Source organism: Cupressus sempervirens, chromosome 11 (assembly GCF_028749045.1).
Source record: "Cupressus sempervirens isolate cs-2001-9-10 chromosome 11, ASM2874904v1, whole genome shotgun sequence".
In the NCBI taxonomy this organism is placed as follows: Eukaryota; Viridiplantae; Streptophyta; class Pinopsida; order Cupressales; family Cupressaceae; genus Cupressus; species Cupressus sempervirens.
This window is the reverse complement of record NC_143128.1, coordinates 113,824,018-113,837,214: the sequence shown is the minus strand read 5'-3', so window position 1 is coordinate 113,837,214 and position 13,197 is coordinate 113,824,018. Positions and strand designations below refer to the sequence as shown.

Sequence of the window (13,197 nt, the reverse complement as noted above, 5' to 3'; positions counted from 1 at the left end):
CTTTCTTGATACTTCTAGAAACTTCTCTTTAAATCCTTCCCTTTGATTGCATAACAAACTCAATTCGTGCATTAAATACACTAGCTCATTAATCCTTATCATCCGTGCACTTTGACTAATCCAAAAATTCAACTATGTCGGCCTCGAACTCAATTATTTCACAAATTGTTATTTTGCTGACACTCGACCATCATTGTGTTCTTCTACTTGGTCAACATTGTGTAGCTCGACTTTCACTGGCTTGCTCAGTCGCTACTACACTTTCCTTCTTCAACTTGCTCGACCATAACTATGACTCGGCTAATACTGTTTACTTGGCTGCCTTTAAGTTCCTTAATCTTTTGCTTCATCAGCCTAGTAAAATTGTCACTTGGTCAAGCTTAATGTTTTACTCAACATCTTGTCTTCTCTTCTATACATCAACTCAATTGTCTTCTTCACTTCATATAATGATTAAACAACATATTGTCTTATGAAAGACTAACGATCAAGTGCCCATTGTAATTCCAACATACTTGCTCCTCTTTACGAAACAACTTTAGTAGTTCATCTTGTTATCTCTCTTTTCAAATCCTCTTCATCAATCAACAGATATGACACTCTACACTGTTAATAAATTTCTCTCCAGTAGGTTTGACATCAATGATAGCATAACAATTTTTCCAATTGTAGTTTCTAACAAACCTTTCTTCAGGCTTTAGAGCATACTGATATGCTTCTTCCGTACTGTCCATCTTAACATAGCTGATCTCATCTTAAATTGATGTCTGCAAACCAATCAGGTATTTAGCTACTTTCTCAACTTCATCATCCACATGTCGAGATCTAATATCCAATTTGTAGAATTCCTCAGTATATTTGTTACACTCATGTCTTTTTGCCTCAAGTTTTGCATTTTCTTCAATAAATTAAATTGATAATCAGCAAGGATAAACTTCTTCATTTTTCCAATCATTTTCGCCCATGTCTTGATCTATTCTTTTCCTCTCTTTTGTCTTTCAGTTTGCATATGATCCCACCAAAGAGAAGCACAATCCTTCAACTTTGTAACTGTTATCTCAACCTTCTTATTATCAACAGTGGCTTCATATTCAAAGTATTTATCCATCTCAAAGATCCAATCCAACACCGCATTGGTTTTTAGCCTTCCATCATAGCAAACAACTTCAACAAGAGGTCTAGCATTAGCTCTAGACAAAAATCTTAAAAGCCTTTCTTCATCCTATTCAACTTTAGGCTCAGGATTTGAATTCGGTGCTACTTCTTCATCATCACTATCTTTGAGATGTCTCTTCTTTGCGATGTCTCAACAGGTTCAAGTCTTGCTGCAATCTGCCTCAACATGTCCATAATAGTATTGTTTGCATTTCCTCTACCACGAACCATCTTGACAGTAGATCCTGCAAGATCGTAAGCTTCTGCAAGTTACAGGCCAGAATTCAAATCTACCACCTACAACCAAATGCAACAAGGTTCTCCACGATCCAAGCCACAAGAAAGAAACGTTCGCTCCGATACCACTTAATGCAAGGTTGAGGTATCTCAAGGAGAAAACCCAAAGCTACCCCTGCTTAAGATTACACATGGAAGCTTACTTAAACATCAACAAGGAACAGGAGGCCACACACAACAATTCAATAGGTGTAATTATTTAACTTCACATATAAAGGCAACAACATGCCCGACTATGAGGCCTTCTGGGTTAGAGCCTCATACAATCAAGAATTACAAATCAGAATCCAAGCTCACATCTTCTATCTTCTATTCTAAAATATGCTCTATGAATCTTAGCTCCCCTTCCTACATTTAACCAAGCTTCTTATATAGCTAGCTAAGCCACAAGTCGGCTAGTTAAGCATTTAATTATATTATAGGTCCAATCTTAAAAGAATAAACCAAAACCTAAGCAAAGGACAACATAAGATCATATGCACTTAAAGGTATGTCTACGCAAGAGTTGGGAGTTGCCTCCCAACTGCACAAGACACCACATCAGCATAGGAAATTGCATAACAAAAACAACATGCCTCACTGGATGAAAACTGTAGGAAATAGAGACCACAAAGCACGATACGTAATTTGAAGAATATGAAACATCAGATGATGTGTACCTAGGAAAAGGATGTAGGATAAGTCCTCAACATGATATCAACTGTGCACAACCTGAAACCAAAAGCAACAATGGCTACTTCAAGAACAACAAACACGTATTGGAAAAAAAAATAGTTTTGGTTGATGCAAAGTTGTTTGTTAGCCCAAGATGCTTCTGCATCATGTATTATTCCAAGCCATTTAAGTTCTGATATGAAAGATGTATTTACACAACGAACAATCCAAATTATTTTCCTAAGAACAATTCATCGCAAATAGCTAAACAAAAATGAACAATTCATCAACATGGATTCTAGTCCATCTGGCTCTACCCTAAGCCCATGACATTAATACTACTCATGCTAGGTGCCCAAAATGTTGTGCCTATACTCAAAAAAATAAATTTGTAGAAAGAAAGTACGACTTGGCTTGCAATAGGGGTCTAGTCACCCTCAATGCTGGTAAGAATTGGTATGCTTGGCACAACTCCTTGGCACAAAATGGGTTCAATTTGTTGATATATTAACGACACTTATACATGCAAATCACCGATGAGATACAATGGCAAAAATGAATACTATCTCAAAAGTGAACCAATGGCTTATTCAATGTATCATAGATAATAACAGTGGCTAGTATGAATGCATCAACGACGCACAAAAAACCAATGACTAGTATGAATCAACAACACAAAGAGTGTAAACTTTTGTAAGAACAATGGCTAGTGTAAATGAAACTCATATGTGTACCAACATCACTATAGTTGCAGAGCGTGGATTGTAAGGCAATCACCAAGATTGGGAATTTGGAAAGGTAGCATATGTAGATGCCTTTGCTGATAAATTTGAATCGCATAAGAGAAAAATTGTTTTACTTACTCTCATGAGCACGCTTGATTCTGAGCAAGATGAGGAAGGTGGCAATGTAAGAGTTACATTCAAGAGCCTCTAAAGAGGCCGATAGAAAATGTGGCTATTCCAAAGAAGGAAAGGAATATTAAATAGGCCACTGAAAAATAAAGAGGGTCGATGACATGAAATATAATTTAAACATAGACAAAGGTTGGAAAATAATAATTCCACTCACAAGGTGTTAATATAAGGATACCACCCTATATCTGTCTATAATCATATATGTAGGTGCACATGTATATGTATATATATGTGATATTCTAAGCATACATATCTTGGATATACGTCTTATTTTAAGTGGGTGTATATGCTCATGTATGTCTTATATGTACATACATGTACAAGTATATATAAGTACCATGATATTGTTATATTAAGACATATTAGTTATCAAAAGAAGCTCTGAAGTTCATATTAATATATAAAGGTAACAATTTTGTTTCATTTAATTATTTTATCATCTAAATAAATATGTATTCCAACTTAGGTCATGGTGATTACTTGGTATCCCATTGTTGCCTAGTCTGGTTTTTCCTTTGACCAAGTTGGTTTAGGACCCATACCTGTTAGCTCAAAGGTAAGTGTCGCCCTTGTGCCATTTCCTTTTCTGGCTATGCTTCCCCCCGTCATCATGTTCCTGCAAGAAGAAAGAAATTTTACCGTGGTAATATCATATTTCTCAACATTTAATCAAATAAAATTTACTTTAAGAAGTATTCATATTAGCTATCCTTTTCCCCTTCATATGACATCATAATGATTAACTATTATTCCAAATGCCATAAATTTATAACGAATAACCAACACTTCCATTTCACATGAACCATAATGATTAACTAACTTAACCAAATCAACTTACTTCACATGAAGTTCACAACGGCTATAAAGAGCATTTTATTTTAAAGAGAAAATAGTGATGTAACAGTCTTGATCAATTGCCATTGTCTTAAAAATGAAATTAAACATGTTGGATGACCAATAAAAAAACTGAACTGACAGGAAATAAATATAGTAAAGAATTACTGTAATACTAGAAGTTATTCTATCCTCTAGGGGAACTGTTTGGGAATAGAAATTCCAACAAAAGATGCACCGATCCTTCTCTTAAAATCGTCATTTGCAAGTTACAGTAAAATGAATCAACTCTGGAGTAGCATGGTATTGTTTTAGAAGAAAGTTAAAATAATTCTTTTATTATACAATGATTGCCTTTTTACTCTACAAAACATATTGTTCAGACTGACAATTTTGATGTACAGTTCCTGTGATGTTTGCTAAACCTTTAGATGCATATGCAAATTTTTGCTTGCATTTCTGTAGAATCATTAATATTACACCTTGGGAAGACAAGAATTCAACAGTTAGGCTAATGAACTGATTTGCTTTCCATCTGGCAGCTTGTTTATTTAGTTCGATGACTTTGTCATCTTCTGATATGAGTAGAGAAACTGAATAGTCAAGAATCTTCCTTGGTATAACATGATTTTTTTTCTTTATCTAAACTTCTTGGCAAGTAGTGAATACATGTTTGCCATTTTCTGAATATGTCACTTTTATTAGCATATAACATAATAACATTGACAGAGGTCAAATTCATTTAATACACCCAAGTTACCTTCTATGGAGTTCCTACTGTTGTTTGTATTTCCCAAATGTGTTGTTATGGTCCAAATCATCTTCTATATATGGATATTGCAAACTTGTAACTGCTTTGCCTTTTTGTTTGCTTTAAAATGAATCTCTCTATTTTAGGGAATCTATAACTTATCATAGATTAAAGGAAGATATTCTTGTTTTCTAAATTTGATTTCTGCCTCAAGTAAATATGTCAACATTTTTCCTTGCTAAATTTCTATTTGATACATGTATTTCCACAGTTTTATATATTGGTCATATTAGTGTTCCCATCTTATACATGTAAACTTTGCCTTAGTACAGGCCTTGAAGATCTTGGATATTAAAGTGCCCTTATATGATTTCCATTGATTATAGTTGGACCCTTTGAGCTCTCCACCATCTCATAAATGCACATGGATCAAATGCTCATGGACACCTTTCCATGCATGATATTAGTTTTGCATCTTTCCTTCGAGAAAAAGGTGTTGGCTAGTACCATCATATACTTCCCTATTTCCATGTGATTAGTTGTCTAGCCTATGTAGTTTTAGGTTGGTGTGTATCTCATATTTGATTTTAGAGGCGTCATCTTCCTGGTGCTTAGAGTATGCACCAACATCTCCTTTGAGTGACCTTGCTCTTGTACTACCCTCAAGGTGCATGATCACATCATTTCCTTAGTTTAGAGTCCAATGGAACATGAGTGGAATGGAACATCTTTGCCCATTGCATCGCATGCTGTGCACTCCCTAACTTTGCATGTTTATCCTCTGCGTCTCTCTTCCAAATCCATTAGGAGGATCTCTTCAATGTTTCATAATATTTGTTTACAATACTCTCAAAGTCTTTCTTGAGAGGAAATTTGGTTGTGATGGAACCCTAATTATTTCAAAATTCAGGGCCTCCAATTGAGTAACAATGTTGGAGATGAGAACATATCACAGACCAGAGGCAAAGTCGGGAATTCATGGTGATGGCTGGAGTCCAATAATTCCATCTACGTTTTCAGTTCCTCCTAACTGGAAGAAGATCTTGGTGGCAGAGAGATTGATTAGAGATTTGAAAACAAAAAAGAAGGAAACTATTTTGTAGACAAAGAAATGACAGCTTAGGAGTTACAGGGCCTGTAGAAGATAGCATCATAATGTAAGATTTTCAATCAAAAATGAATGAATGTGAAAGAAAGGATTAAACAACCAAGATCCACAATTAAGAAACAATTCTGTAATGGCAAGAGAGAATTGTTGATACAGATATGGTTGAAAAGCAACTGCAGACCATTCTTCACACTAGCCACACAGAGCATTTACTCACATATGTTGATCGATATTCAAATGGGTCTTTATGTGACAGTTGCAGAAGGGATATGGAAAGGTGAACACAAGACAATGAACGTACTCCTTGCTTATTGAAGGTCTTAGAATATGAGATGGGGAAGAATATAGTTTATGCGTATGCAAAGACATAGGACCGCCAAATGTCTCCATAGATGAAGGAAAGCCACTGTACAGGAGAAATGACGGTGAACAAGACCTCTGATATTGTTCAAATATTGCATCCCGTAAATACTCATAAAATATGTCCTTGGTACATCCTATAAATAATAAAAAATATACATATTATCTGCAAGATGAAACGCTAGTCAGTAAAAATAATACGATGCTAACCTCATGTCCCCATGCTGGTGCTTAAGTGAAATTTCTGCTTATATTTACGCAATAAAGTGTTCCCATGGAAAAATAAAATTGGAGGAAAAGGATATTTTAGAATCTTTTCCTATTTTCACAGAGCACCTATTTTTTAGCAAATAAAAATAAGTCATGGAAAAGAAGGGGGGCTGAAAATAAGCAGCTACTGCTTATTGAAAATATGGACAGATGGCTGCACTAAATTCTTTCCCTCCTTTATTTTCCGCAAATTCTTTCTTTTATTTTCCATCAGATTTTCCCTCCAAGTTTTTAATCACAATTTATATCCAAATTAATGGGTGCTTTAAAACTAAGCAGTAAAATTGAGTTTGCATGAGGCCACTTGCTCCATATTTTATTCCTAAAAATTTTGAGCAGTGCCTGCTAAAAAAAACTAAGTCAAGCAACAGCATGGGGACTTGCTCTAAGAGTCTTGATGCTACGGCAATAAACCAGTAAATATAGAAAAAGATTTCGCCACCAATAAAGAAATGACGATAGATACCTAGCATCCATAATATACCCTGATGCCGTCAATAAAACAGACGAAAAATCACAGGCATGAATACAGATAATAACCCGCCAGTGCTAAGGAATATAATATATACTTAAATGAGAAAAAGCCACAGTGAAATAAAATTAAAAGAAATACTGTTAAAAGTCAATATATTAAATTAATTATTTTAGTTTGTTAGTAAAGTTAATTATCAAGAGTTGCGTCTATTTGGAAAGAGGCACCTTATTTATATTTTGAAATATACTAGCATACTTAAAATTTTAATTAAAAAAAAAAAAGTAAGCCAAAAATCTAATTTAAAAGATGTAAAGTTTAGAAATATAAATAGTTCATCAAGCATTATATAGAGTTAATTTATTTTAAATAAAATAAACTAGTATAGATATTTTAAATAAATCTATCTAAAGAAATGCCGATAGATATCCACTATAAATAATTATAGTCCAAATATTATAATTTAAATTGATATTTTATGTAGTATTTATTAAATTATTAATGCCGATAGGCATTCTACAATGGCAGAATGGGGGAGTGGGTGGCGTGAACGTGTTAATGTTAATTTTTATTCTTCTAGGTTAAATTTGACAACCATCTACATGTCAAAAGTTTAAATCTTATTATAAATAGAATATACTTTTAAAAATAATTTAGTAAATACCACATAAAATATCCTTTTAAATTATAATATTTGAAGAAATAAATCATCCATTTTTTAAGAAATAAAAATAAAAAGCTCAAGTTATTAAAAAATTAAATAAATAGAGATAAAGGAAATAAATTTTTTTTTAGATATTTTAAATTAAATTATAATTATTTTGTAGTGGATATCTATCAACATTTCTTCAAATAGATTTATCTAAGATATCTATATTAGTTTTTAAAAGTATATTCTATTTATAATAAGATTTAAACTTTTGACATGTAGATGGTTGTCAAATTTAACCTAGAAGGGTAAAAGTTAACATTAACACGATCACACCATCTCACTCCCCCATTCTGCCATTGTAGAATGCTTTTCGGCATTAATATTAGAGATAATCATAACAAATAGATAGAAATGAAAAATATAATTTTATATGAATTTGTTAAATTTATTTTGAATAATTAAATAATAGAAATATCATAGAATTAATAATTCAATATAATCGTAACAAATAGATAGGAGAAAAAAAGAAAAAAGAATCAAAATTGATGGATGAGATTTTTCTAATTTGGTTGTTTCACTTTCTAGTATTTAAAAAAAATAAAAAATCTTTATGACATCTAAAATACTATTATATCTATTAGATTTCACAATTTACTATTTACCCAAAATCCAAATCATTTTTTTATATTTAGCGAAGATATTCATTCTATTCCAATAAAAAACATAATTTTATACTAAAAGTTTTAAGTTATTTTAAATAATATAATAATAGAAACATCATAGAATTACTAATTGAATATATAGATAACAAATAGATAAAAAAATAGAATTTAGTTCTTATTAATTCTGGAATGCAATAATATAGGCAAGAGCCTACAACACAATGGTAACCTGTGAGACTCTCATGTGGGAGGTCTTGGGTTCGAATTCACTTAACACATAAAAATAATTAATCAATAAATAACAATAATTAATTTAGGCTTCGGCCATTTACTGATCAAATAATTTTTTTTGTAATGCAATAATAGCTAACAAGGATGATAAAAATGGCCAGTTCTTGTTTCAATTACAAAATTAATTAAATATTAATGTTTAATATTATTAATATGATTTATTTGCCATTTAAATATACATGACAATAAAATGACTGTCAATTTTTTCTTATAAATGCTAGAAAGTTTACATCGATGAATGCTTCCACTATAGAAAGCCTCTTAGTTTAACAAGGATGGAAGGAATTCAAAGAAAAGACGTTATAATTTACATTCACTTGTAAGAAAGAATAAGGAGCAAAAATATGACTTTGTAATATAAAATTCAAATATAATATTTTAATTAATAAATTAAAAGCCTTTTGTTTAAATTTAAGGCATAGAGAATTAAATTGCACTTGGAATTGTCTTTTATAATCATTTTAAAATTCTATAAACAATTTGAATGTCAGATAAGTGGACACGGTCATTTAGCATCTTAAATGTGATCATCATAGATATAGTGAAATATCAAATTGTTTTCATAGCTGTGTCCGATTTGTCTCCCTACCATAGGAATTTAAGTTCAATCTTGACTAATTGAAGATTGCATATATATTTGATCTATCGCATCTTGATTATTAAATAGTTGACGGTATAAGTGCATAGAATTTTATAAATTTGTACGTAATAATCCTTTTTGTAGTTGACTCTATTGCTTGAATAAGGAAAGGCACTGGTCTTTTAAAGTCATTGAATTGTAGTTATTGGATCTAATACTCAAAGTTAGAAATTTATATACTTCATTCTTGCAAACATCAAATCAATTATTGATAACATTATACAAAACATTTAATTAATTCAAACATTCAACATTCAACCATTTTAAGCACTCAACATTTAATTTCATTTTGGTCGAGTTTGAGCACCTTGTCAATTGGAAAACTCACAAAGTTCAAATTTGCTATAGAAAAGCTTCGGATTAGATAGTCAAGTTTGGAGTGAAAGTTTACCCACCTAGGAGTAGCGAAGCTTGAAGTATTCATGTTTGTTGGCCAGAACTGATTGTGGAATCCTGTTGGAGAATTGGCAAGCTCTTGGATTTCCAATCTGTGGTTTTGGGAACTAACAGGTTATACTTGGTGTTGGCATAGCCCAAACAAATAATTAAGTTGGGCTCACCATTGGAGTGGCTTGTCAGAACAAATAAGTCAAGAGGATTACAAAAGGAGATATTGCAACTACTAATATCTTTCTAGGCACCCAAAGAAGCTTCGCCTAAGATGCTTGTGCTACTCTAATCACAGATATATGTAGGATTGCCTTCTATTATGAAGAATTAACACTCTGGGCCTCATCCTCATGTGCATTCCCTTCATTTGCATTCTCTTACTTGAATTTCTCCTCATGCAATCTTAGTAGTTTTCCACAATCCCCGAGATTGTCTGTTGCTTCTTCTAGATTTGATTACTTGAATATTTTTGCATTAATATTTTGGATCACATTAAGTAATCCATGATAAGAATGGTAGAGAGCATACAAGTATTAAATGGATTTTGATGCAGACCTAGACAGACTAAAAGAATGAGCAATGAGGGAGAGAGGTGATTGTGAATGTGCTATGAGGTTTGGTCTAGTGGAAAGAGGTAAGAATAGAGAATTAAAAATAATATGATAATACTCCAATATTTAATGAGAAAAATAAACAATAAATTAAGGTATATACAAAAAGCGTAGCCTCGTATGATACAAATGACAAGGCATGTAAGACACCAAAGAAATATTAAATTCTAAAGAAAATAGAAAACTAAAATATAGGCCAGGAAAGAAATTCACAAGAAATTAAATATTATTTCTAGTATAGGTCCACTAAGGCATGTAATAGGCAAATGATAAATGAATATGTTAATTGTGAGACTATGCATCTTATATCAGATGTAGTTTAAAGCCAGAATATGTATTTACATACATGCGGGCTTTAGCAAAATTAAGAGTCTTGCATTCACAAGATAAAGAGGACCTAGTATCATCCATCTTAATGGCTTGCTGCAATGGTTCAAAGAGTTGTGGTAACAAAAACCACACATGAAGAGGAAGTTTACAGACTTTAATCCAGTTTGGAAATGACTTCAACATAAAATTCTCTAGATTCATTATGGAACTCATGCAAAGGCTTTGAATGTAGAGTGGTCGACTTTCCAAGAAATCTTAGAAATGACTTCTACATATTGTTGTTTATAAATAAAACAAAACCCTTTTGTAGCATTCTGCCAAATGTACCATAAATACCAGTTTCCTTGCACAACATAGAGGCAAACAAATCATCAAAAAGTTGCTGTAAGGGCAAGGCCTTTGGAATAAGGAAAACAAAGAAGAGACTAACCATCGTGACTTAGGAGTGAAGGATAACATGGACAGATGCTTGCCTTGGCTTCTATTTTAGCCCATGTGCTTGATTGGTCCCTTGATTGGGTGCTGCCACAAAATTTGCACTTTCTGTAGCTTCAGTCTTCTCATTAGAGCTTCCTTATAGGTTTCAGAATCATCATTGCCACCTGAAAGTTTATTTCCTTCAATTTCAACCTCCTTTTATGATGGGAGGATGAAAATTCACACCTGCTGTAACTTAAGTCTTCTCAATAGAGCTTCCTTAAAGGTTTTAGAATCATCATTGGCATCTGGAAGTTTATTTCATTTAGTTTCAACCTCCATTTATGATGGGAGGATGAGTTCTTTCAAAATTTTTGCTGCTTCTCTACTCACCTCAAAATATCACTTACATTTTTTATGAGGGTGCACTGGCTGGTAAACATGGGGCTAAGAAGAATTAATTGGTTAAAAGACACTCAACAAACAAGGAACAGAGTCTGAGAACTGAGCCTAAACATTCTTTAAAATTAACATTTGCACACTTTGAAATCATCACTAATTACCAAACACCAATAACACAAAACATAACGAGAATGATAAAGCACACAAAGAGAAGCAAAACCAAGGAGCAGAAAGGAGAGCAATGGAGGATGACCTTTTGTCTTCCACATCAACTCTCCACCCTCTTGCTCCTATTCCGAACCAAAAACTTCTTCTGTTGGAAGGCATTTATTTATATCATGTGTGAGATTTGAATGTTTTAGATGGTTCATGTATTACCATGAATCAGCAAATCTCTTTCTTAAGTTCTAGATTATATTCTCGTCTATAATTATGTACTTTATTAATTGTGTTTGGCCATCTTTTGCAGTGAAGAATAAGATGCTTGACATTTCAGGCATGACAACAACAGATATTTTGCGTAAGAGTTTCAAGGTTCTGCCCATAAAACTGGGTAAGATGTTTTTGTGTTTTCTTTTTTTTTGTTTACGATATTAATAGACAACACAATGATATGTGGACATTTACTGAAAATATCGAACCATATGCTAGTGCCTTAAATGAATAGTAGGAGCCCTCATCTTTATTTGGATTTTGTTTAATCATATTTCTAAGGTTCTAATTTTTGAGCAAAAAGATATTAGAATCTGCTCATATTTCTGCACATTTGTACTTGTATCATGAATTTCTGATTTGATTTTTGTTGATTTTCCTGAGGATTGCTGTAAATGTAATTGCATTGTTGGTAAAGTATATGTTTTCCAATGGCAGCAATATCACCCTTATTTATATTAAGGAGGAGACACAGGGAGACATGTCTATCCATTATTATCTAATTAATATAATAAAAAAAGATTATTTAATAATATAATATCTCGTATATATATATATATGTATGTATGTATGTATGTATGTGCACTTTAGTCTCATAGTTTATCCAAATGAAGCTACCAAGCATCAACAATTTTTGATTTGTTTTATGTTGATATTTGAAAATCATGGGGGTTTTACCTGCATCCATATCCATGTATTATATAACTTTAATACTATTTACTTTTGTTCATGAAGCCTGAAATTCATTTCACTTTTCAAATTAGGTGGACCTAGTGGTCATAGCTTCAAGGGAGAAATGGTTTGTGCGGGCATGAGCACCATAGGAGTGTCCTTAAGTGAGCTTCTCAGCCGAGGAGTTTCTGTTATTGAAGAAATTATCAATTTTATGAGTAAGTATCATACTCAAAATTTTGCTAGCTCATTTTCCATATATTAGTTTTAAAAAAATTTTGTCATTTTTTCCTTTGAGTATAGAGTATACTCCATTCTTCGATGAGAGTTTACAAAATTATTATGTAAAATTGACAAAGTCTAACTGCTCTTGAAATTTTCTTTTTCCTTTCGTTAATAAGTTTGTGAAAATTGGTTACTCTTTTCTAAAAGTAGGAAATCACCTTGTTTGGAGAACTGTTAGAAATTGTTTCTAATAAAACATGTTTATTTTATTGTTGTTGTTGATGTTGTCATTATCACTTTGGATAATTATTTTTGGCAACTTATTTGAATTGATAGCTTTGAAGCACTAAGTGAAATTTTTTCAAGCCATGTATTTTGTATTTACTTCAACAAGAAAAAGTTTTAAACAATTCAAATGTTTTTGTTATGAATAACAATGCACAATACACAATTAAGAGAGGGGGTGGCTGAATCAATTGTGGTAATCTTAAAACCTTAAACTATTCTCCATTATATAGATCTGAATAATTAAGGGCAATGAACAAGGAATAATACCAAAACATATAACACCAGGTCTGACATGGAAAATTTGTTAAGGGGAAAACCATGATGGAGATTGAACCCACTAGATAATGTACTAGCACATATGAATTCT

At 32.3% G+C, this 13,197-nt stretch overlaps 1 protein-coding gene across 4 annotated transcripts in view; it reads left to right on the top strand.

The window, feature by feature from the left end:
• The window catches only part of LOC149528490 (uncharacterized), a 244,672-nt gene that overhangs the window by 151,892 nt on the left and 79,583 nt on the right, over positions 1-13,197 (top strand). For all 4 annotated transcript variants that reach the window (XR_016358971.1, XR_016358970.1, XM_089810825.1 and 1 more), the window contains exons 8-9: positions 11,683-11,766; positions 12,410-12,535. Coding sequence is in view for 2 of the 4 variants with exons in the window: in XM_089810825.1 (XP_089666951.1) it covers positions 11,683-11,766; positions 12,410-12,535 (210 nt within the window). In the remaining 2 variants the exon portion in view is untranslated. The remainder of the gene's footprint in view (positions 1-11,682; positions 11,767-12,409; positions 12,536-13,197) is intronic.